Source organism: Sipha flava, unplaced genomic scaffold (assembly GCF_003268045.1).
Source record: "Sipha flava isolate LNK unplaced genomic scaffold, YSA_version1 197_pilon_pilon, whole genome shotgun sequence".
In the NCBI taxonomy this organism is placed as follows: Eukaryota; Metazoa; Arthropoda; class Insecta; order Hemiptera; family Aphididae; genus Sipha; species Sipha flava.
Genome location: NW_020272774.1, coordinates 1,814,300 through 1,841,320, shown reverse-complemented (window position 1 = coordinate 1,841,320; position 27,021 = coordinate 1,814,300). Strand labels below are relative to the sequence as shown.

General features: G+C 27.5%; 2 protein-coding genes across 5 annotated transcripts; one reads left to right on the top strand and one right to left on the bottom strand.

The window, feature by feature from the left end:
* The first annotated feature begins 55 nt into the window (after positions 1-55).
* LOC112681811 lies at positions 56-1,475 on the top strand. The gene is made up of 3 exons (XM_025552125.1): positions 56-312; positions 564-705; positions 1,107-1,475. Exons 1-3 carry the CDS (start codon positions 89-91, stop codon positions 1,473-1,475), a joined length of 735 nt encoding a protein of 244 aa, XP_025407910.1. The 5' UTR covers positions 56-88.
* Positions 1,476-5,694: 4,219 nt separating this feature from the next.
* On the bottom strand, positions 5,695-26,963 carry LOC112681845 (lysosomal acid phosphatase-like). Of its 4 annotated transcripts, none has more exons than XR_003148435.1 (8): positions 23,304-23,574; positions 11,681-11,773; positions 9,669-9,911; positions 7,549-7,731; positions 7,349-7,478; positions 6,658-6,872; positions 5,894-6,150; positions 5,695-5,807 (listed from the first exon to the last, which is right to left on the bottom strand). XR_003148435.1 is itself a non-coding variant. In XM_025552170.1 (8 exons), exons 4-8 carry the CDS (start codon positions 9,894-9,896, stop codon positions 6,004-6,006), a joined length of 903 nt encoding a protein of 300 aa, XP_025407955.1. In that variant the 5' UTR covers positions 9,897-9,911; positions 11,681-11,773; positions 23,304-23,410; positions 26,253-26,330; the 3' UTR covers positions 5,695-6,003. The 4 variants fall into 4 exon arrangements, 3 of the variants coding, with proteins under 3 accessions (XP_025407955.1, XP_025407954.1, XP_025407953.1); XM_025552170.1 differs by adding an exon at positions 26,253-26,330 and having other exon boundaries at positions 5,695-6,150; positions 23,304-23,410; XM_025552169.1 differs by lacking the exon at positions 23,304-23,574 and adding an exon at positions 26,850-26,963 and having other exon boundaries at positions 5,695-6,150.
* Between the last annotated feature and the right edge of the window lie 58 nt (positions 26,964-27,021).

Genomic DNA, 27,021 nt, shown 5'->3' with positions numbered 1-27,021 from the left:
TAATAATTCATTATTTATTATGAGGCATTATTTAACTCTCCATTTGCAGGCGATTGACGAGCCCGAAAACTGCGTCATATACGCGACAATGTGTTGTCACGTGATCGAAGAAGCTTGTATGGGCTCAAGGAGGTTCATACGTCAAGGGTTGTCAAGCGCGTTCAAAATCAAGCTGATACGATCTTGCAAGGAAGTGTTGACAGGAGCCGGCGTATTGCCGTATATAAGAACGGCTCTGCAGCCTCAGGATCCAAGGCGATTGGAACAGAGCTTTGACGTAAACGTTCGTGACCGTATGCATGGAACGTGCAGGTAAACATTATCGAGTTGAAAGTGTTAGTAACGGATTTGAATATTCGAAAAAATAGGAAAAAAATTCTTTACAAAAAAAAAATCTATCTAAGCGTTCAAGGTTAATTGTTAAATGTTTTATTTTTTTAATTCACCGGTATATGAAACGAACCTTGTGACATTCGGAAAACAACTTCAATTTACATTGAAATCCTTATTATTATAGCAGTATATGGACCTTTTTTAATCGTTGTACGCAACGTGTTTCGCAGGTTTATGGGTGAACTGTTCATGCGGGACCAAATGTTCAAAACCGTAATGAGTACCATCGACATGTTCATGCAGATACACGACGCGCATTCGTTGGAATGTCTCTGCGTTTTACTGACCATAATCGCACCAAAACTTGAAAAAGTAATATTAATTATATAACATACGTCATTGAAAGCATAACCATAAGTAATGATTCTGTTTTTTTTCTATTTGTTGATTGTTGTTGAAATATTTCTCATGTTTTTTTTTTTTTTTGTGTGCGAACGGTGCAAAACTTATGCACGGCATTGTGACTTATTATTGTTATCGTCGTAGCCATGAACGTAAATAATAATTCTAAATGTTTCGAAAACAAAGTATTGTCTTCCATTCACTTTACATTCATTTCTTAGGCCTTTGGGAGAGCTTGAGCGCTATGCTTTCCTAACTCTCCCTGTTCTATTCACGTTCATGGGTCTTAATACCTGTACAATACTACTACCGGTTATTTCCGGTAAATCCTACCATGTTATGCTAAACGTATTTTGGGTTATTATGTATAGGTTATTGATGCCCCAAAACAAGTGTACGAAAAACTGAAAAGCTACTCAGTCACCGGATATGCGGACAACGTTCCTCTGTCTCGGCAAACAATAGACATGATCGATATACTTCTGAGCGTGCGAAAATATAATACGAATGCTTCAAATTCGTGGCGAGGCGATTTTACTGGAAGAAATACCAGGAAGGCTAGAAACAGCCGTCGTCGGGAAATGCAGTCGGTGGATCACCGTGCGAATTGCATCTCCGGCGAGATTTCTCAAGGCTGCCAAAACCCGCCCTCCTGTGATAATTCGACGTCTGCAAAGCACCACGGGAAACAGGTCACATTCAACCCCGTGGTGTCTATAATATATTATTGTGACCATTAGTAGTAAAGTATATACACCCCTTTCCTCTCCACATTCCTATTTATGCCTTCAGGTATGTATAATATTCTTTGTATGACTCCAAATAATTAATAATTAAAAAAATAATATTATATTGTATGTATTATGCACATTATGCCAATACATGGAAGCAAACAAATTACATTCAAATTGTACATAAATAAAGATGAAACCTAAAACAATGAAAAATAGAAATATAATAAGGAAGCTCCGAATGTACAGTACATCCCATAGTAATATTCCAATTAAAATATCTCCATAGATATTCATTTCTTTCAAAAAGTGATTATGTTTTTATAAAACAACAGTGTATACAAGTTATAGTACCAAATTATACAAACATTTCAATGTACCGTGATCAAAAATGTAATTAATAGCTGCATCTACTAAACACGTCACTTTTTTTGGTTCCAATACGGTCATTGATAATTTTCCTTCCCGGGCGAGAGATGACTTTAAAAAATAGAAACCACCACCAACCCCTCATCCATTTAATAGGCTTACGTGTTCACATTTTTCACTGCACATCTGGGAAATCCACATGAGATGCGATCGCCTCAATAGTCCGTTGCAAATAGAATAGAATAATACATATTTCGATACAACTAAGCGTATTTAAATACAATATTTACATAATAATTATTTTTATTCATACTATTATTATTATTATTGACTCACTTTTATAATACCTATAATTAAATACATGGTACCAATGATATTTATTTATATAATGATGTTAACCACGGATGCTATCTGAGACGAGAACGAATAATATCAAAACGAAAATATATGGACAAGACATTAAGCAAACATTCACCAACGGTCAACACAACTCTTCGAGTAACCTCTTACAGTAAGAGTTTACTAGTTTGAAAAAGGTAATGTAACGGCGTGATAATGGTAATCGTCGGAAGTGCTGTGACGGAGAAGTGTGTGGAACTTTGAAAAATCCAGAATCAACTATCAATTTTTTTTCCTTTACGTAATACGTACATCAAACGAGGTATTAGAAATATGTATCTAATAATATTGTATTAATATATAAATAAATAAAAGCTTAGCCTGGAGTATTATTATATTTGTAAAGTATGACCTATTTCAGTTCCAGCCTGCCGCCATTGGCAGTAAAAGCTCATACATCCAGTAATATAGCTTGGCCCGCAGTTCGAGAAGCATTGATCTAACCAAAATGCATTCCATTAGCCTTCGTAGAAGGTACTTCTAAATCACTGGAGGTTAGGTCAAGTTAGAAATCTTTTTGTAAGAGGTTAATCTTAAGATGAGGATTGTTTCGTAGTCACCTTAAAATGTTTTTGTCGTGTTTTGATTGTTTCAATTAATGATGGCGATCCACCACCTGAGTTATTGCTTAATGGCGTTTTTAGGTGGCGTGTGTATTGCCGGTTAAAAAAAAATATTTTAATTAAATTAATTAAAAGTATTTTAACATAATAAACATAATAACATTTTAACTAATAACACTTCAAATATCATTATTATTCTTAATTTAGTTTATACAAAACAGTTATGTAACTTAATTTTACAGTCTATATCTTATTATATGTAATTAATTCTTATAACAACTGTCGCCATGAATGAACTCTGAGTTTAACATCATACGGCAAGTAGCAAGCTTCCAAATTGGATTTCAATCGTAGTAAAAAGGTAACAGATTAATGGTCCGTGCTATTTAGCGTTCCATTAATAGTATACTGTTTTCTATAATATTCATAAGTAAAAATTGTATTATACCTACATTCGTAATCGAACAAGCCTATATTTTTTTGTTGTGCTTATCCGATAGTAAAACGAGCGAATGCAAAAGTTTTGCATAGAATATATTATCAAAGCGCAATTAATGTAACATCGAACCAAAATGCCTAACCTTAATCTATTGTATAGAAATATACAATACATTTGCATGTATGTGAATAAAGGTAGTGATATAGCTGTGTTTCGAATTGAAAATACCAATGTGAATACTCCTCTGTTGAATAACAACGATGAAATAACTCTCTACGAACTTGGTAGGTACATCAGCTCCAAAGAAGCTGTCTGGCGTATCTTTGGTTTCTCGATTCATGGATGAGACCCAACAGTTATAAATTTAGCCGTACATCTTGAGAACGGACAGCGAGTATTTTTTGCAAACTGGACAGCATTTGGTTTTGATATAAATCCACCAAAAATTACATTTACGAATTTTTCGAATTGTGTAATTGTGCGGATACTTTTAGTGCCTTTGCATTAACATTACTGTATTCCGAAGTAACACGCTATTTGACATGGGTTCAAAAAAAAAAAAAAACGTAAGCAAAGAACACTAGTTAAAGCGTGCCCAGGTTTATTCAAATCAAACATTTCAGACCCAGTGTATGTAGTCAATCCAAGTGGAACTGTCAAACCATATCTCATTTCGCTAATTTTCGCAAAAATGCGATCAAATAATAACACTTTCTGTTATTTTACGTTCAACGTACGCTGATGAGATTAACGCTTGTTTGGAATCATCGCCATTGTGGCAACTATAGCTAAAAGTAAATATGCGTGTTCAAATGCTTCAAGATCCATACACTGACACATTCTCAAAACAATTATTAGATATCGGCAATGGAAAATTTGCTGTAGAACAGTGATCTCATCCTTTTCTCATTCATGTCACCTTTAGCCACTAGAATCAAACACCGCGTCACCCTAACATCAAAATAATAAATAACCTTAATTGTATATTTTAGAATACTTATTCTATTCTTGAAATAACAAAAAAAAAAAAAAAACACCGTACACAGAAAAATAATAAGTACACCAACAATTTATTGAGTTGTAGGGTTCAATAAACATAGACATTTTAAAGTTTAAACTTGCAAACTAAAAAAAATAAAAAAGAGAAAAAATATTAATGATTTATATAAATAACGATGAGAAATTGGTCCCTAATAGTTTTTACAATGTTGAGGAAGTCAAGGGCTGATGGTGGAAATACCGAGTTTTATATTATCTTCTAGAGTTGTAGAGCTATAATATACTATAACGGGGATGGCAAACTTTTTGAACACTGCTTGCCCAAAATTCCCTTTTTTTTTTTTTTTATTGAGCGTGCCATGAAAAAAATATTAAAAATATTATATTTTGTTATATTATAATTTGATTATAATTTTTGTTATAATTTAATTGTAATGTATTAGTATAAAAAGGTTAGTTTAGGTACATAATAATAATATTGGTTAGTTAATTATTTATATTATATAATATATAATAGTAAAACTTTTCACGTGCCCACAAAATATTTTCGCGTGCCATGTATTTGCTATATCTGTACTATAATAATACTATATATCTAGTAACTGCAAAATAACTGACTGACGATCCTGGTTAAATCGATAAAATAATCTATAATGCAACGATTACGCGTTAATAATAATACGGAACGTGTTTATCGGATCTAAATAATAAATATAAATAATATAAAGATACAAGGGGTACAGCATACAGGTATGCTAATTACATGACAGTTGTGGTAGTAAAATGATTTTATTAAAATTAATTATTTTCTTATTTATTTCCTTTTCCCGTGGAGATTTCGTCTCTCCCCTACACTGCGACCATATCACCCCGGTTGAGAGCCATTGCTGTAAATGAAAGTACTGAATGTATTACATTGCTGACCGACTGCTGCACCATTGTCGATTGTGATTGATTATTGATTGATTCACAATATGCTCTTATCGTATGCATTTTTCCACCTAAATTATATGTGCTATTGGTGGCACAAGTTACCATCGCCCTATTATTATTATTATATAGGCTTTTACTAGGGATTATAAGGCATTATTGTATTACAATTCATACGACAATACACTAAAAACAGCCAAAAATGCCCTTAAAAAAAGCATTTTACCATGAAAATGTCCTTAAAAAATTAAAAATAAATTTTTTTTTGAGTAAATTTCATCATAATAAAACTTACTAAGGAAAGAATTTATTTTTTAGGGCGTAAAAGTAAGCTTTTATATTTCAAAAAACACATATTCATATTTTAAACAATAATGTTATATGTATAATATATATTGTGTATATATATGTCATCTTATTATACTTGTGGTAATAACTTATAATCATCATAATAAAATAATAAATGAATATCATATCTCAACAAATTAAACTAACTATTGAGACACAAGAGATTAAATTTAACACAAAATTTGGGTTTTGACCTTCCTTTATGTAATACAAACATTCAACCGAGTTTGGCACGTGCACAATACGCACTGCACACCAGTCTGCTTTACAAGCTTAATTAATTTCTTCCAGTTCCTTATATAATAATGAATTATTAATTGTTACTAAATAATAAATTACACACAATAATAAGTTACGAACTATTTAAGAACAAAACTTACAATTTTAGAATCGAGGAAGATAAGAAAATTTTCATATGACACAATATAAGTATTTTGTTGGTATAACACATTATTTTGTATATAATTATGCAAAATGTATGTTATTAAATTTATACATCCTGACATTCTTTTCCCCATTCTGGGGAGAAAATTTCATTTATAAATGTTGTAAAGTCTTGTAATTTGCAAGGATTACCACAACTCGGAATTGGAACTTCTTCTCCTTTTTCATCGTCCCATCGACCATAGTAGAATAACTAAAATAAAAATGTATTAAAATATTTTTGTGTCACTAATTTTCCCACTGATAGCTTATATTTTTAATAAAAAAAAAAAAAAAAAAAAAATCCAGGTAAATTAACAGTTGCATGCTCTAAAAATGTGTTTTTATTTGTGAATATTATGAAACCTAAAAACTTTAAATAATATTCAAAGATAAAAATAATTTCATTATTTTTATTTTATTTCTTTATCATAATTCAATTTACTAAACAATTTATTACGAAATAAAAGGAATATGGTTGTATACACTATCATTTTCTAAAATTCTTAATACTTTTTTAATTTAAAATAAATTCAACCAAAAGTGAAATAAAATATCAAAACTTATATAAAAATATTATTATATTTTTCAATAATTTAGTTATTTATTAAAATATATAAGCATTTGAAATTTGTTTATTTAAAAGATATTAGAATATGACTTTAGCAGTAGTTCAACATATTTCTTTTTAATTAAATTGATAAAAATTAAATTGTCATACCTTTATAGTATATCCATTCGTATTATCAAAGTATAAATGAAAATGTAGTGATGCACCAAAATAAACAGATCCGATAATATCACTATGAAGATAACCCGAAGCCGTCATTACGGTGTTATCATGCCCTGAATAAAGATGCATTTTTCTTGTTGATTTCAAGTTGGAGTCATTTGATCGTAATTCCATGTTCAAGCTTATTTCTTTTAGCAGAGGTGCTTAAATATAATATGAAAGAGATTCTTAGTTATTTGTTTAAAATAAATGCAATTTATGGTTAAAAAAGTGATAATTTTTTCAATATTTTTTATTTTTATTTCTAATACAATACATCAAGCAAGACATTTTTGTAACTATAGGAAACATTTTACAATAGATTTATCATATTAATCTAAATAAAGTAAAATCTATGATTTTTAAATATTAAATTTTTGAGATGATTTATTTTTTTTTTGGATTAGAATTTGTACTTACTAAAGCTAAGTACTAACTTCTGATTATAAATTGTTAAAAATAAAATTATTCTAGCGCAAAAAAATATTGGGAAATATCTGAAACTTGGACCTAAAAATAAGATTATCCTTACATAGTATATATTTAATAATAAAATGATAATATTTTGTGTTTTTGATTGACTTATGTAAATAATTATTAATTTATAAGATTAGTTTTTACTACCAAATATTTTTATTACCTATGTACAATGTTTGTATTTTTTTATTTAGATATATAAATCTTAAAATTTCTTTGGATGACACGATTGATTCGATTGTTTGAATATGATTAGGTTTGATCCATTCTGGTAGTTGTAAACCGTTGGCCATCTTTAGAAATAAAATAATGTCATACTTAAAAATGAACAATGGGATGATATTAAAAACATTTTTAATCCACCTGACTTAAAAATAGATCGTATAGTAGTGGTAAATTTTCAGTCGTAATTTGTTTTCCACATTTTTCCGACAAATATGAGAGTAACTCTGATATTTGGGGCTCGTTTTCACGACTCTTTAATTTAGGAAACACCTTTTGAACTTCCTTATAAAGTGATGGACATGTTTTCTTGCTGTCATAGAGCTATACAAATAATATTAATTATTAATAGAGGAAACCGGGAGCAAAAATAACATGGGTCAATTGAACAGGCTGAATATTTGCCTTATTCCAAGACTGAATATTTATTTAATTTATATTAAATCTTCCACAAATAATACAAATAATAATAATAATCGGTTATACATGTATCATGTGTCCAAATTGTTATGTTTTTCTGTTAAGCTTGGCATTATCGAGTATTGTTAACCAAATAATATGTAAAATTGATTTTGATACATAAAAGTGAATTTTTTTTTTCATTTGTAGTATAACGCTATTAGATTATATAAATATATTTATAATTCTTTAATGTTATTAATATTACATATCTGTAGATTATGATTTAACTATAATTAAGTAAGTTTACAGGTGAGTTCAACAATTGTTATTGCATTTATTAAATAAATTCTGTTTGGGGGCAATAATAACTAAATTACTGTGGTTGATTACAACACGATAATAGATATCAGTAACATATTAAACCATATTCGAAACAAGAGCGACTCAAATTTTATCTTTAATTCAGGCTCAAAATTTACAAGTAAAATTTTGGTAATATTTAAATCGTGTGAATTTTTGTAATTAATTAATATTTGTGGTTTTTTTTTAATCTAATGTTGGATCCACTTAGAATCGACTATTGTGTAGTTATTTTTTAATACCTGTATGCGGTTTGAAACTTACGCTTGTATTTTATTTGATTTTTTTCTAAGTATGGACCCGATAAAAAGCCCAATTCAGTATTCACAGCCACGCGTAATATGATTTCATTATAAGATTATCCACATTAAAAAAATTTGTAATGTGTATTTCACATACTCGTATAATCGATTCCTTAAATACGGATTCAGAGGAGGGAATTGCTCCCTTCGTCACCCCCTAAAATACGCCCCTGATTCGAAAGCAGCATAACAAGATAAAATGAAAAATAAAGGAAGAAAAAGAAAAGGAAAAAGTGCAGTAATTATTGATACACCTGAAAAAATAAAGATTGAAAAAAGGACAAAATTTAATGAACAAAATAAACAGATTTTGAAAAAAATAAAAGCAAAAAAAAAAACTTAAGAAATCAAAAAAAAATTATAAAAATTAAGTCAGTAGATATAGCGATAACAATAAAGAAGAAGAAAAATTTTGTTTGGCATGTGCTAAGCGACCAACTGTAATAGCAGATATAGAGACAGTAAAAAAAATGTAAACTTTGGGCACACGAAGATTGTACAAACCAAATATTCACAGCTCATGTGTATGTGAATACTATAAAGCAATTAGGTATTTGTTGATATTGTGTTAACTACCTACCTAATTGATGTATTAATATTTTAAAATTGTAAAAAGAAGTAGTTATAAATTATTATTTTTAGTCAAAAAAGTTAAAACCATGAAATTGGTATAGGTTCCCATTGTCTGGAGTTATATTTTTGTTTTAAATTTAACTTACATCAACCATATATATGTTATTGTGGTCTCTATGGTTATAAAATTTGATTTTTGATTTATTAAATTGTATAGTTACATTTAAAAATGGAATTAAAGGATGTGTTAGATTTCATCTCAAGTTGTTTTACAATTGTTTCAGACCTGAGGAAAATTGTAATACTTTTGTTTAAATTAAATTTATTGCCAAGGTTTGATATTTTATCAGATTTTTAGTATAATTTAATAGATATTATGTTACTTTATCAAATAGTTGTGTTAAAAATAAAATATCTGTACAATTTTTTTTTAAATATGAAATCAAATGCAACATATTACATTTGTCCTGAGTCTCTCATACTTATATTACCATACTGACGGATAACGGTTCAGAAAATGTATACTTTAAATATATAAATATGTTACATAATTTGAAAATCGTGAACGCATAAGTTAATCATTTTGTATGATTTTAGAAATAATAAGTGAACGTATATACGTACTGATATGTTCTCCGGTGAGTCATTGGAAATCGGTATAGGTTGCCATACTGTTTCCAATTCCGACCATTTTTGATAATCTTTTGGAGGATACATTCCAGCTAAAACCAATGCTGCTGACATGAATGTTCGTTTCATTTTGGTAGTTTTGATAATTATCTCACTGTCCAAGTACAAATCACTTATGAATCCATTGTATAAACGTCGAAAAAATTTTCCTTTTTGATACATGTGCTGTTTTCCTTTCTAACATTTAACAATATGTATGTAGAAATTACAACACGTTATACTAATATATTAATGGGTTTTTTTATTGTTTTTTATTCTCATTTTTTTTCTTCTAATATAAATATAATTTATATAATTAATTAGTACAAAAACAATTTAATAATTTTATAAGTTTTAAGTTAATTCCTCATTCTGTACAATTGTACGTTAAACATACGTAAGGAAAATAGTTTATCAGTTGATAAGTAGTTTTAAATATTTGGAAAAGTGTAAATTTTTTCTTAAATATTATAAATAAAAATATTTTCTTGAGTCAAAATAAATGTAGAAATATGTTAAACAGTTTCTGAATATATTTTAAAATATTTTATTTATGACATGACTTTGAGATATTGGTATATTGTGTGAGTAAAACATGAGTTGATCGAGTTGTGAAATTAGGTAAGGGTTGAGAGATTATCATGATCTTGAAACATAATACTTATAGTTAATCTCAAATCTCTCAAATGCGTATAAACACAAATACACACAAGTTTATTTAATAAAAATCTATCAAAGCATATAAAAAACATACTTTAATTTCACATTCATTAATCATTCCCTTGGACAGGATCAAGAACCAACAACTTTTTTATCGAATATAGTTTTAAATTCATAAAATATTATTGTTTCAACACATTTTTATCCAGTGGTGGATCTTGAATATTTTGATAGAGGGGGTACATTTAAATTTTATAATGATTCTTTAATCATAATTAATAGTACATATTATTATTTTTAAACAAAATTCTTAATATATTTATTATAATGTTGATTACATAATATCACACACCAAGATAATAATTTATACCTATAGGCAAGTTATTATTCATGTATGTAAGCATTAATAAATAAAAATATCTTTATAGATTCTCACACTTTATAGTTTTATAGGTTGAGTTGAAATCTTCATTTATATTTTTTAGCAAACATATCTATCCAGTTTAAATTTAAATAATTATTATACTTATAGGTAGTATCGTTCTTATTTATTTTATTTTTCATTTAAACGGTACTCGTAGTAACATAAAAAAAATTGTCGATAGAAAATTGACAGGGGGGCATGTGCTTTTGTGCCGCTCCTCTGAATCCACCACTGTGTGTATCATTGTGCCTAATATCTCTACGGTATATTTATGTATCTTCTAATATTACACAATATCATAACTTAGCTTATTAGCATAAATTAATCACCAAATAAAAAATAATAATTTTACACATTTCTTTTGCTGCTACCTACATAATATGTTATTTTATTATATGACCTACATTAATACATATCTACTTTTTTTATTGTTAAATTACATTAACCTTTTATTCCTTGATGAACTCAAACGTAATGTTGTAAACTGAGACATGGGCACCTGTTCAAGAAATAATGATCGAACAAGTTACTTAGTTAAGGTCAGCTATTCTGTTATACTTCATTTCACCATACCCTTATATCTTTATCCTATAAAAATAAGTAGTTCTATATTTTTAAAAATCATAGCTTACGTATGTTAAAGTATCAGACTTCCATCCTTCTTTTGGTGAAATTATTTGATCATTACTGAAGTAATATATTAAATACATTATAAATTATAATATACTAAATTAATTAATTCAAATGTAATCATGATCATAAAATTGTACGGATGTTTTTATCATAATTAAATTAAAATAGAAAAACTTTGATTATAAATTTAAAGTTTTCTTTTGAAATTAAATAATAAAAATATCGATAAAATTATATCAATTATTTTTACCTTTGTTAAATCTCCTTTTTCTTCGGGAAAAGCATTCGCGTTGATATCTGTTTTGTAACTAAATACTGGAGTTCGATCCCCATGACGAAATATCTGTAAGCATATTTAAAACTAACAATAATAAAAAGAATTACAGACCATTACAATAATAAACTAATTTTACTTTTTCTAGGACATTCTTGTGAGGATTGAATAGTATTTTATTCGCATGCCCAATAGTTTTAACACATTTTTACAGACGACGATTTGTTTTAACCTAATTTATATCCTTTCATCTATTTGGGTATAAGATTTGGAATTTATTATTGCATGGAGTTATTCCATACAGACTCAATTAATAAGCAAGTGATTACATTTATGGGTTTTTAGTATAATATTGATATATTGTTATGTATAAGGATTATTATATTTTTTAAGTTTGAATATATAGAAGAAGTTTATATTTTATTATTGTATTTAAATATTTAATAATTAATAATTAATTATTTATCATTATACGCCAATATGGCAATATACAAGCCGTTGTAGATATACGGGTACAATATGAATTAAAGTAAATTTAAAAAAAAAAACATATTTATAATAATTACATATTAATTATTAATTATAAATAATTAATGTATTCTTACACGACTATTAAATTAAGCGTATAATTAAATATTAAAAGTATAATTGATAATTCACAACTTGGGAATTCGAAATTTAGGGCATACATAAACTGCGCCCGAAGTTTTATCTATGTTAAAAAGTATAGTGTAAACTACGCCCAAATGTTATAAAGGTATAGTTTAAACTGCGCCCGAATTATTAACTTATTACATTTTGACTTATTAAAGTCTCTATGTATGTTGCTTTCATTTAGTACAGTCTCAAGTATCCAACAAAATGGTTTAAGTAATGACTGTAAAAATAAAAATGGTGATATTAGAAGATTGATTGATCAATGTTACGCAGAGGCGGATTTCCCATTAGGCACTGTAGGCATCTGCCTAGGGCGGCAAAGTTTAGGGGCGGCTAATTCTGTAATGTTTTATTAGAAAACATTTAACGTATGCCAAAAAAATTGGAAAATTATTTACTTTATATTTACGAAAAATAATTGTATAATAATGGGTGCATTTTGTTAATATGTTATCGTCAGAATTTCGGGGAAAAATAAATATCCCCACTGCCACACTATACTACTAATTCGAATGTATGTTAATAATCCTATGCTGTTATTATGAAAATCTGTTTTTATTAAAATTTGGGGAACATCCAATGGCATTTTTTCAAAGTAGACTAATTAATTAAAGCGAAAAAAATAGTCTAAAAATTCAAACGAATGTTCATACGTTTGTATATTTAATATTTAGATTAGGTGTTTCGGAAGGGGTACTATAACTTCTTCGCCTATATAGGGGCAGCAAATTTTTGGTGCCTATAGTCGTAAAAAAGATAAATCCACCTCTGATGTTACGGCTTACCATTCCTAAGTCCAGGAAGTATTTTGTCAATTATTTAATGAAATCAAAGCCTGACGACGAAAAAGTGACACGATTTGCGGATTATTTGGTAGACGTAATTATAAGTGAAAAAGCTCAGCTTCACCTGAAATATGGGTTCAAGTATCAGCAGAGACAACTTTAACCACAAATGTATGTGAGTCTTTTCATTCTCATATTAATTGTAGATTTTATATAACTTATCCAAATATTTTCATGTTCATAGGAAAGTTAAAAGAAATTCAAATAGAAGTATACATTAAACTAAATAGTATGAATGAATCGTTTAAATTCCATAACTCTAAACAAAAAAAAAAAAAAGTGTGAAAACTTAGAAAATTTAATTAATAAATATAATAGTGGTCGAATTTCAATTGAGGAATAAGTATCCACCAAATGTTATTATTTGTAATATTTGTATTTATTTTGCTTTTTAAAATTATATTTTTTTTAATTATTCATATTATATGTCTGTAACGAATTAAGTATTTTACCTGGCATTTTATCCGAGCGCAGTTTACATGTCATATTTTTACATTTGATAAAAATTCGAGCGCAGTTTACATGTGTGATTTTGTGTTTACCTGTATTTTTGAGCGCAGTTTACAATCACCAGAAATTTATTTTAGAGACATGAAATATCTGAAGTAAGTAATGAATGATTTTTGTGTCCACAGGAAATGTTTAAGTTCGTTTGAAGAAAAAAAAAAGGATTTCTGATAGTGTGAGAACAAACTCTAAAATGTATGACAAAAAGAAGTTCTGGAGCATCTATAGAGTTGGGAAGAAGAGATCTAAGGAAATGTTGGTCTACTAGTATTCAGTGTGAGGAAAAGTGTCAATATGTAAAAGATATTTAATAGGAGTATAGTCAAGAAAAATAATTGGGGTCTTTAATTTCAATGTTACATAAACTAAGAATTTATTTTAAACTTGCTGAAGATGATCTCTGTTCTTTGATAACTAGAGGTGCTAAATGATAGTTCCATATTTGAGTAGAGAGCGTCAGTAGCGCAACCAGGATTTTTTTAAGGAGGGGTCCACAAATATAATAAAGTAAGTTAAAGTAGCAAGCAAATTTAATTATTATTTTATTTTTTGATTATATTGATATATTGATATATATATATATTGTAATTATAATGTAAATTATAAATTAAAAATAATAATAAGTATTAATTATAATTAATAATAGTAAAACGGTACTTTTAGAATTTATGAAATAAAATCTAAGGGATGTTTTTTATAACTTAAATTATGTATTACTTCTTCAGGTATTACACTTACTTCTTAATGGAAACTGAGAGCAGCTAATCTGTTTAATACCTGTATTATTTCTGATGTGGAATTTTTTACTTTTGATTTTTTTAAGTGTGGAATATGATATCTCCGCCTCACATGAAGTAATTGGAAGTGTGATAAGTATTTGCAATAGCTTATATACATATATATACAACTTATAATTAAAATTTGAAATCCACAAATTATATTTTGATGATTAACAAAACTATCATTTAATTGTTGTACAAACAATTCAAGAAATGGTAGAAATAAATTAATCCTAAATTATTCTTCAGGATCTTTATTTGGAATATTAGCTCGGTTTTTTTTACGCTTAGTTAATTTAAGCATTTCAATAGTAAGTTCAAAATTATTTAATCTTTTATTAATCTCAGCAAATAATTTGTTAAATTCAGAAGTAGCGTTTGCCCTAATACAACTTAATTGATTTTTTACTAGATTAATATGTCCAACAGCTTTTATCAAATCAATATTTTAATTTTGTAAATATTTGCAAGGAGACCGCGTATAATGAAAAATATAGTTGAGAATACCGAGTACTTCATTAAATCCAGACGATGCAATGCTATAAGCAGTTGATTAGCTTTACTCGATGTATCAATATCAATATCTTTCCACGTAATCATTTCTTCCAAACGAAAAATAATTGCAGGGAAAAATTCATTAAACATTTCTATTGAATTATAACGTTCAAGCCACCTAGTTGGGTAAAATCTTTTAAGTTTTTCTTTTTTTGAAACAGATTCTTTTTTTTCTCAACTCGGCCAGATGTATATTAAAAAAATGTTAGGTTAGGGTTCGTTTCGGAGTATTTAAAAAATTGTAACACGCTTCTATAGTACCCAGTGTTTCTTATTCCTTAAATATTGCAAGCATATGATACGGACATATTGAGATTATGGGCACTATAATATATGTATAATGCAGATATTACAGATACTCAGATATTCTTTTCTAATTAAAGCTGTGACACCATTTAAATTTCCACTCATAATTGCAGCACAGTCATAAACTTGACACCATAAATTTTTTATTTCTATATTTAAGCCTTTTAACTCAGCAATAATAAGATTTGCTAAGCATTGACCACTAATATCATTCACGAGGAAAAATTTAAAAAAAATCTCACACATTTTTTTCGTTTACGTCATAATAACGAGCACATAAAGTGAATTGTTCAACACCTGATATATCAGTTATAATTGAAACAAACGTAGTGTTATTTATTTTTATTTACAATTTTTGAAGTTATAATATCAAAACAAATATGAACTATTTCATTTTAAATTTTCCAGCTGATATATAGAGCATTTTTACTGCAATTTTCTTTGACTAACTTAAAACTTTCATCACCAGATATAATAGTAGCCTTAAAAAAAAATCTTAACAATGACCTAAAATTGCCTTCATTTATTAATGGTTCATCTATATTCAGTGGTCCAGAGTCGCGATGACCTCTAAGAGCTATGCCTTGTTTACCACACACTATTACCAAATTGATCACAGAGATTATTATTTTTTGATTATTTTCTTTCTAGATTTTTTCAGATTTATGTATTTGATGGTAAACATAATCTGATTTTCCTGTAATAATTGACAAAATTTGTGGAAAACCTATTATACTACTTTGATGGTATTTAGTTTTTTGTGTGTAGAAAATTTTTCTAAAGCGTGTTTCCATTTGTTAAAAGTTGCGGTGCAAAGCTAGCCTAATAGCTGACTACCCTTTCCACCTCAACATTTGGAAAAAAAAACACAAAATTTGCAGTAAACACCGTCTTCTATTTTACTATAAGTTAGCCAATTTCAATTTTCTAACCATCCAAATTGAAATTTTAATTGGTTTGCCATGTTGAGTAAAAGGAAATACTGAGTTCTTACCTGGTTTTCATAGATTTTCTAGATTTTTAATTTTTTCAGCATCAGTAAATTTTTTAGCAACCAAGAGCTTTATGTCAAAAATAGAAGTGTCTCTTGGAGCGTAGTAAAATACTAGTATATGTAATTGCTGTGTGGGAAACTGATTGAAAAAAAAATTGAGTATTGCATTTGATAAAACTTAAAAAAATTTAGTTCTTTACCTAAGACTATGTTAATGTGGCGATTAAATTTTAAATTAGAGGAGTTTTTAATTTTGGTGATATATTACAGTGCATTTAATTCAGGGTATAAAATAAGAGGATAAGAGAGCAGGATCTCGCGGCTCTGTAATAGGAAATAATATGCTCTTTATTAATTTAAAGCTAATTCTTACACGGTGCGTTCATTTACAAAAAATATTGATTTGGTCTGGTAAATTTAGACGTGATTGATAGATTTAATGTTAAGGAATATTTTATTATCAATAGTATATAGTTAAATTTTTACATTAGATAATAACAGAGCTCCTAAGAAGTTGAGAAATAGTTTGAACAAGAGCGGACTTACCTGTCCACCTTGTGATATTCCAGAAGTTATCTGTGATAAATTGGAAACGGTCACATTGACTTTAATTAATTGTTTTCTACCAGAGAGATAGGACTTCAGTTTGGACAATAATGGATTTCCAGTTCGATGTAATAATAATTCTCTGCCGAGATGGTGATCGGTGTCGAAAGCTTTGAAAAGTTAGGTAGTTATAATTACATATGTTTTATGATATTACTATGATATTAATAACCGAAATAGCTTATTGATTTCGTAAATATGATTCTTCCAATATGAGACTGTCATCGACTGTTGAAAAAATTTATCTCAAACCATAATTATTTGAATGTCATTATAAACATTCAATTATTTTTTAATAATTACTTTTTTATAAGTGACGATAGAAACATTAATTTTACTATTTGTGAGTGTGGTAAACAATAGATATAGGTTACAAGTAGGTATATTTATATTCTGATTCCATAGATCAACCCTTCTTTTTAGCCTTTTTATGGCTAGCGGACTTCTGTAATAATAATCATTAAAGCCATCACTTACACCATTGACTACACCATGCCAGTCACTATTTCGGCCGATGACTACCACCTACGTTCTAAACCGTTATTTTATATTTCACCTGTTAAATATAATTTATGTAATTTTTATTGGTAAATCGAATGATAATTAAATTAAATATGCAATAGGTTGAATTATTTCTGAGTGAGGAAGAAATAAATTTAAAAAATAAAAATAAATAAATTTTTTTTAGCCACCACAATGGAGAGCGTTTTTTATAATACATATGTAATGTTAATATTTTATGATTAATTATTATATTCCCAATTATTTTATCATTGATTAAATATAATAAAAATATTATATTTGATCAATTGCTTAAGGGTGCCGTAGCCGATTGTTTAACAACGGAGAAAATTCAGACAGTTCTTTTTTTATATGGTGGCGTGACGAAATTTTAATCCACTATCGTTGTATGTTAATCATTATTAATAAGGATGCGTATTAAGCCATGTAACATTGCTATACTATATAACAAAATACACGAGTATATTATATGTAACGAATGTTATAATGGCATGTATGTTCACACATAGTTGTGCTCATGGGGTGTGTGGGTGTATTTGTGCACTACCCAAAAATTGTATTCAATAGTTACTATGGTCAACATCAATGTGATAAGTATATACTGATAATAAAATAATACATTTAAATTATTTTTAGGCCACAGATGTTATAGTAGTAAAAACTTAGTACAATTCATTGCAGTATTGCACTAAAATATACCGAAAATTGCACTAAAAAATTACGTTTATTTTATCTGTCATTAACTTATTGTAATTAATATATTGTATATCACTGACTTATTATACATATATCAATTTATAAACATGTATAATATACATTGTATATATGAAATATAAAAAAATATATAGTTAAAAATGTTGTTGTATTGAAACGTAAGTAATTTTTTTAAATTTTCAAAATTCAATGTTTTTCGGTTTGGAGCCCGTAAGTTTTTATACTTCGAAAAACATCGTTTTACGTCGGTTGATGTGAGCGGAACGTACTTAAAATAAACTAAAATAGCTAAAATAGTTTTTATAAATGAGTAAAATTAACAAGATTGCAACAAAATTGAAAGTATGTCGAAAATTGTGAAAAATTTGATTAAAATTAAAATGTTTCGATTTTTATTCGTACCTACACACAATGCATTTAAAAGTTAGGTACTAAAAAGCAGTAAATTGGATCAGTAGAAGAAAATTTGCAAATGCAACAACATCGGTGCCATAATTATTATTTTTCTTTCCGTTTGATTCTGCTTGTTATAGTTCTACAAAGAAGAATGAAGTATGGAAATTATTAACAAATAAGTTATATACACTTTTTTGAGGTGCATATCAAATATTTATTAACATATTTAGTATATAGAATAAATTATTATTATGTATCATATAAATGTAATAAAAGTTGATTGGGGGGGATTGCTTTCTTATTCACATAGTTAGTTCATTTTTCTCGGGCATGCCCCGAACTTAAGGTCTGCCTAACCTAACCCAACATATGCGTCTACATAAAATTGAAATATTTTGTTACATTGTTTTATATAATTTTGGACAACATTATGAGACCCGTGATAATATTTATTGGAGTAGCAGTGTAGCGGATCACGTAGTTGGTTCGACACTGTTACAAAATGTTAAAATGTAAGGGTGTTTTATTTATTGCTTAATCGTGTCATTGTTAGTTTCTTCTTTGTTTATTTGACTGTTTTTACCAAAATGTTGCCCTTGTTTTTGTTGATTAGCACATCATTATGGTGTTGTTTTGTAATTTTCAGTTTTTTCCTTATTACTTTTGTAATTCGCGCGTGGCTTTTTCCCTGTTAATATTATCAAGTTGTTTTACAATTCAGTTTTACATTAAGTTTTTACTTTTACATAGTTAGTGGTTTTGATTGTTGTGCGTACATTATTTTATTACAGCGTGTAGTAAAGGTAGTAAACATAATAAGTACATTTTAACTACTAAGTTCGTAGGAAGCAATATACTGATACGTATTACATTACAGCAGCACATGTGATTTTACACTTAAATAATAATAAAAAACTAAGAGAAAATGTTGAATTCACCTTTTATTACTTAATAGAAAAAAATATAGCAGTAGTAAACTTTTAGACGATTTAGGATGTTATGTTTCCTTATTCGATGCACTCCGTAGGGACGAAAATTAAAAAAAAAAAAAAATTGTGGATGCCAAGTACTAATTTCGATTATTTAATTAATTTAGTTGGTCATAAAGTATGTAAAAAAATGTAAACAAGATACGATTACAATTATTTATACTTATTTATACTTAAAATTGTCTTATTATTTATACTTGAAATGGATCTAATTATATATGCTATTTAATTTTTCTGTTATATTTTTTGTCATTAATGGAAAACAAATTTTGCTATACAACACATATTTTTACAAATGTTAGCACATAACATTTTTATAAAAATTATATAATATTTTATATTATAACATCTATATAAGTTATATTATAACTTTGTTGTAAAACACTGTTTTGAGGAATGTTCTTTACGTGTGGACGCAGCTTTACATGAATGTACATTTGTTATTGCTTATCTTATCTACTGACTATCTAGAAGCCAGCCATAATATTATAGAACAGATAATGCACAATAAATTGATAATTAACATAATTGGATCAAATATGATGCACATTGCATAGCGAATGGGGATTTTTTTAATTCACAAACATTAATAATTAGGTTTTTGGTATTTTAATAAATACCAAAACTTGGAATTATTAAGATTTATTTATAGCTTCTTTAAGTTCAGTTTCTAAAAATAAAGTACAGTGAGACTTGTAAAAATCTTCTTCTTTTAAATAAAAAAATATAAGTATGATTACATTAATTGTATTCTGTGGTGTAAGCATTTTTTTCGATATGAAGTATTTTCTACTAAAATTGTATCGGATTAGACATTGCTTGCCTTATATGTGATACAAATATAAAATGGGTGAAACTCCACGGTTGGATGGGATACAGAGCCGGACGTATTAATTTTTTAAACTTGAAGCCATTATAACATTGCTTTCGAAAAAACAATTATGATTAAATGTTGAAAAGGATGTGAAAGAGTTCATAGTTTTAAGGATGGTTGATATAGTAGTAGAATCAAATTTCTTAATATGGTAAATTTAATTTTAATTCGAAAATTTCGAATGCTTGTAATTTTGTATTATACAAATGCAATTTAAATACATTTTATTTAAAGTTTCTTTAAATCATAAAATACCTATAAAATTCTAAAGGGTCCCACATACGATAAATTTAACTGTGAAGTTTTGGTTCATTTTTACTCAGGTTTTTGACCTGTGTAATAAGTTCTACTTTGTACCCATAAACTGTGCAGTTAGCTCAAGGAATTACACAGCTCACACAGTCTTGTCTCGTCTTTCTAATAGTTTGTGTCATACACATCACATAAAAAAAAAGCAACTATCAAACAACACACAGCTGATTTTCTTTTTTTCTTTTACCCATTATTATAAACACGAACAGTACACTGCGATAACCGAACGATTTTCGTATTATACTGAACTAGAAAATGCAAAGAACTGTGGATATAACTGAGAAAAAAACTTCAAGTAGTCTACACACCACTGGATAGTTTATATTTGGCTATTTACACAGATAAACTGCATAGTTAAACTGATCGTGTATGGGGCCCTTAATATAAGTAGTCTGGGAACTTTTTAAGTCACTACGAAGCTTTTAGACTCGATAGGTTTGTTGATTTGTTCACAAATTTAAAATTATCAGATAAACTGCTATGTGTATAGTAATTTTTCTAACTATTCGATTATTGAAAATTTAAAAAACAAATACATGCTTTGGAAGTATCAACCACTCGATTGATAAACAAGTTTGTGTATGTATGTATTTATTTATATATACGTGCAGAGTAACTGATAAACTAAAGTGGCAATTCCGCTATTCTAATTTATATTAATCAAAATGTGTATGTGTTCAGACGGTGTCATCTTGTATTAAAAATTAACATTTTTTCAAAATGGCATTTTAATTTTTATTTAATTGGCTAAAAAGGAAATATTATGAAAATACTTGAAAACATTTTTTCCTTTATAGTTAGTCTGCGTCCACACCTAACAAATAATTAAAAAATATCTGTCGGACGAATTTTTGACGTAGACGTGATTTTAAACCTATCCATTTGTCAATATTCTAAACAGAAATGTTTGTACTTGTATACCGATGTACCTGTATTTAAATAATTATAAATTTAGTTATAAGTAATTACAAGTTATAAATGATAATATTTATTGAAAAATATATTATATATATTCGTATTTGAATATGATATTATTATCATGAAGTATCAATACGTGACAACAGACTATATTAAAATTTAATAATCAATATAAATATTAATTTTTAAATATGTAATAACGTTTTGTATGGTATTCCATACTATAGGGTGATAATGAGGTATTATCGTGTTTATAAATATTCTTTTATATGTAAGTAGTATTATTTATTGAAATAATATAAATTTTTTTATCTAAATTAATAAGAAAATCATTCTGAGCGTGACACCATACACAGAGAATGGTATTTTTTATTCACAATGTTAAATAATTTACCGACTTCCAAGTCAAACAATTAGTTCTATAAAAATATGCTTTCTTACTCATTATAACAAATGCAGCAGCACCAATGAAGCATGCGATTTGTTTTAGATCAGTCATAGTCATGACTGTTGGAAAACATATAATGAACAAACGTTTGTTGTTATTAATAAAATCTTTGACAAAATGTTCGACAAATGTTCGAGAGACGTTTGACAAGAAATTTTTCCTTAAACGTGCGTTAGGCAGCTTATGGCTATAGTTTGCGACAAAATATTAAGCGGTATCGAGTTCGAATCCCTATCTTGGTTGAAGGTTTTTATAATTATTTTTCTGTTTTTCTGAATTATTTGTAAAACTGTTGAGAAATTAAACACATGACTACTCTAAAAGGACTAACTTGTCACCATTTCCTACCAAAAACCTTTTGATGATCGTAGATATTATTATGGCCAAAATCGTGTACAAATATACAAAAAATAAAAAAATTAATAAAACACATTATGGTCAAATCAATGCATTCTTCATTTCACTTAAAATCTAAAATTAAACATAAATATTCATCAATAACAGTCAATGAACAAATTTTTTTAGTAAATGAAATATAAACAGATATTAATCACAATTTAAAATATTATAAATTTAAAAAATATTTGTATTTTACTCATACATATATTTATATATTAACGTTTTGTGGTGAACAATAGATGGAGGTATTGGTTAGATTAGGTAATATTTGGTGATTGCTTAAACTACAGACTACACTTCACGCTATGCCATTGGGTTAGAACAATATTTACTTTCTAAGAGAAAGGATGTAAATATGATTTTCATAAGTAGTTTGACTTCTAAATTTTAATATAATGAATAATATATTATCAGACTCATCTCAGACGTGATCTTTATAACAATTTTTAATAAACACTATTCAATCATAAATTGTAATGTTTACTGTTGTATTTGATATTTGCTCTTTTGGATAGTGATAAATGTTAACTTTAATGCGATTATAAAAATATTTTCGTAAAAACATCACATTTACACAAAAATAGCCAATATTTTTCGAATTATATTAAATTATTTTATTACTAAACAGGACATTTTCTATTATTAGACCGGCAAATAACCCCTCCCCCAACGTAAACGTTCATTTTCAATTACTGGATTTTTGTTCTTATGATTATTTCACTTTTAATAGTTACATATGGTTTTTAAATCATCATAAATTGATAAACTATACTCATACCACGGCAACATATTTAAGTGAAGGGTCTGCAAATCGTCCGGATTCGGTGACTGCGGCATCTTGTTCCACAAGGCTACTTGGTCCGTATTTATATACGCCTGTGACACCTAAAATAATGGCCACGATCAAGCAAACTAATAGAGTGAGTTTTTTCAAGTCAAGCGTCATTTCACGTGAAACACATAAAATACGCACATGAAGTAATTATTAATAAACGGACAACATTCGCGATCGGACGATCCGGTTACACTGTTATTTCTCAGCACTTACGTAACTAGTTACGTAGTTACTAGTTAAGTTATTTTATTCCCCAACCTCTTTTCATAATAATTCCACATCATGTAGGTTACATATTCAAATGCCGCATTTTATGTATCGACCGTAAAGCACAGTGCACAATGCGCATGTCCATGTAACAGTAGGAACGAATATAAATTATATTCATAATAGATATATTATACAATAGCATATTGAATAAATTAGTAGTAATTTAATATTAATGAACTCTCAAGAGTCGAGGAACAAGAAGTATACCTACTTGTTACAAGCATTTTGATAACCCTCGGCTTGGCCCCCCTAGTTCTCAGCAGTCTACAAATATAAGCTCTTTGATACAATATTTTATAATATGTTTAAAGAAATAATATTAGTGGCATTTATGTGTTATTCTTTATCAATTTATATAATATATTGTTACGCTATGAAAGCTTCATTATTTTTTTTTTTATTCATTTTGAATTTATTTTGGATTTTAAGCGTTAACAATAATTATTATACATTTCTATTGATTTCTAATTGTACTACGTTAAATTAATATAAATTCCAAATAATGTATAAATAACATTGGTCTTAAAATATACCTAATATTTAGTATACTTTTGTACTATATTACATTCTAAAATGAATATAAACTTTATACATATGACATCAGACACACTATGTAATTATGTAGGTATCAATTATTTCCATGGAGAATGTAGGCGGTGTAGGTATAAAAGAATTCCATGAATGTGGTTGAAACAAACAATTATTATGGAAGTATAATTTATGTATTATAACACCTATATCAATTAAACAAAGTGCAATAATTTTAAGTTAATATTCTAAGAATATGCATAATTTACATTTTACAAATCTACTCATACACTCTCTGTTTGCTTATTAATAACAAAACTACACTGCATTGTTTTTATTTCATTTTATTGTATCTAATAACAAAAAATAGAGGCGAATTTTTACAAAATATATTATTAGTAAAATAATAATTTTTTCTATTATCTAAATAATGATAATGCCTTGGATAATGCAGTGTTATGCATTATTTAGATGATTTATATAGATAAATTTATATAGATAAATTATCTAGATAATTATTATAATTTCATATTCCTCATCTGTAAAGTAGTATATTTACTATACAATTTAATTGAAATAAAAATTAACAATAGAGTGAAAAAGTTTATTTTAGGAATTAAAAGTGTTTATACAAAGTTTTATGGAAAATAAAAATATTAATATCAATACTTTTTTTCAGTGAACTTGAACACATTGATTAACAAATTGATAATGAATCAATTTTTGCCATTTTCATTGGTAGAGTCTGATAATTTTTAGTTTTTAGTGCAAAAATACCCTGGGTACTCTAAAAGTAATAATTTGTCCTACATTGATGAAATTACTTGATAGTCACACATGATAAATTTTAAAAAATATTAAAAAAAAATATGAGTCTAGAAAATCATATTACAATAGCTGATTTTTGGTCTATATTTAAGAGGTGAATAATATTAATTATTTACAATTTGTATTCATTGGTATTATAATCTAAACATAATACTTGTTCATATTATATTATTTTTAACTATAATAACTATAATATTTTATAATAGAAAATTCATTAAATTAATTTGTTAATTAAAATATAAATAATTTAAATACATATTATTAATCATAATTCATAATCATAGTGTAACTAGATAACTAAATTAAATTTATTTTCAGATCCTATATTAGTATTACTGGTTACTGGATTAATAACTCTTTGGTATCTTGCCTATTAGTAATTGAATGACTAATAGGGAAACACATATATGATGCCCTAGCTAAAAAAATTGAAGCTGTTTACACAGAATTTGATATTAACAATAAAATTTTACATACAACCACTAACAATGGGTCAAATTTTGCGAAAAGTAATTTTTGTATATATTTGTACTTTCATTTTTATGTGTATTTTGCTTTATTGTAGAGTTTATACTGTTAACAATAAGAAAGATTATTTTTCAAGAAAATTCAATTTAAATATATTTGTGAACAAAGTCGTAGAAATATCTGATGCAAGAAAATGTTTACTATAATAACAGTGATGAGGTAGTTGATATGTCAGGAGTAGCTATTTTATCAATTATTGATGTTTTGCTCCTGGATGAAAATATTACTGAAAATAATGAATTTGAATAATCATACAGTCTATCAAAACACAAACGCTGTACTGCACGTACCTACACACATAACCTTAACTTAGTAGCGACAAAAGTAAATTTGAATTAATAAAATAAATATTAAACAGCTTATAATTTAATATCTATTACCTACATTATTTAATAGGATTCATAAACAGCATTACTCAGCAACCAATGTTAAAATAAAGTCAATCAATTTTTGCAAAAATAAATATTTTCAATAATCAGAACAGTTTAATTAATTACAATTGAATATAGACAAATAAATAAAAATTGTTATAGTTTTATTTTGTATGAATATCTTAATAAAATTTAAAAATACTCCGACTAATAAAAATTAACTTGTTTATAAATACAAGCCTATTTTTATTATTTTAATCAGATGGCTGGAAGTACCTTCATTTTTGTTAGGCGTATAGCTATTTCACACTCTAAAATTGGCAATATAATCACGGTATTTGCTTCCAATAAGATAACGGATACGTACGAAGTCCAATGACGACTTTTTTTTTTTCGGTTGAAGTTTGAAATATCCTTTTGTGTACTGATCGACTGTATCTGACAATAACGTGATTACAGAATACAGATAAACATTATTATTTTACTTATACAGTATTGCGATAATGAAGCGACCAAGCCATGAAAAAGAGGAAGAAGATGAGGTGCACTAACACTAATGATCACTATTACCATTGATTTTGTAATTTACTAGAAAATCAATGCTATTACTCATGCACATGTACGGCTTAAATGCATGCACTAAAATTATTGCCTATACTGAACCCCTTCAAAGCCGACCGCTTGCAATCCCCTTAATTTATACAATGATTGAACGAACACTCATGAAAAACTACTTAATTTCGTTAACGTAAGATTTAAAAATTAATCGTGTTAAGATATCACATAGGCATCATTGTAACGTGGCACAAAAACCATTTATTTTTGACCATATTAGCGGGACGTTGATCAAATTAGTTTTCATTTTTTAATCGAGTGAAATTAACACGAATAATCAATTACGTTTTATCATGTATTTCCACAAAACACAAAGCTTTAACCACTTTACGTGTTGTTGTGTACGTACCATAACTTCAAAATAGAACATGTTCTACGACTTCACGTTACATTTTTTCCTCTCAGATGACGGACAAGCGTTGGCCGCACTGACGCCGCCACTGGATTCCGAGTGTCGTCGTCGAGAAACATTCGTCGCTGCGTCAGCTGATCGTCCGTTATCGTGAACGGTTTACAGTATC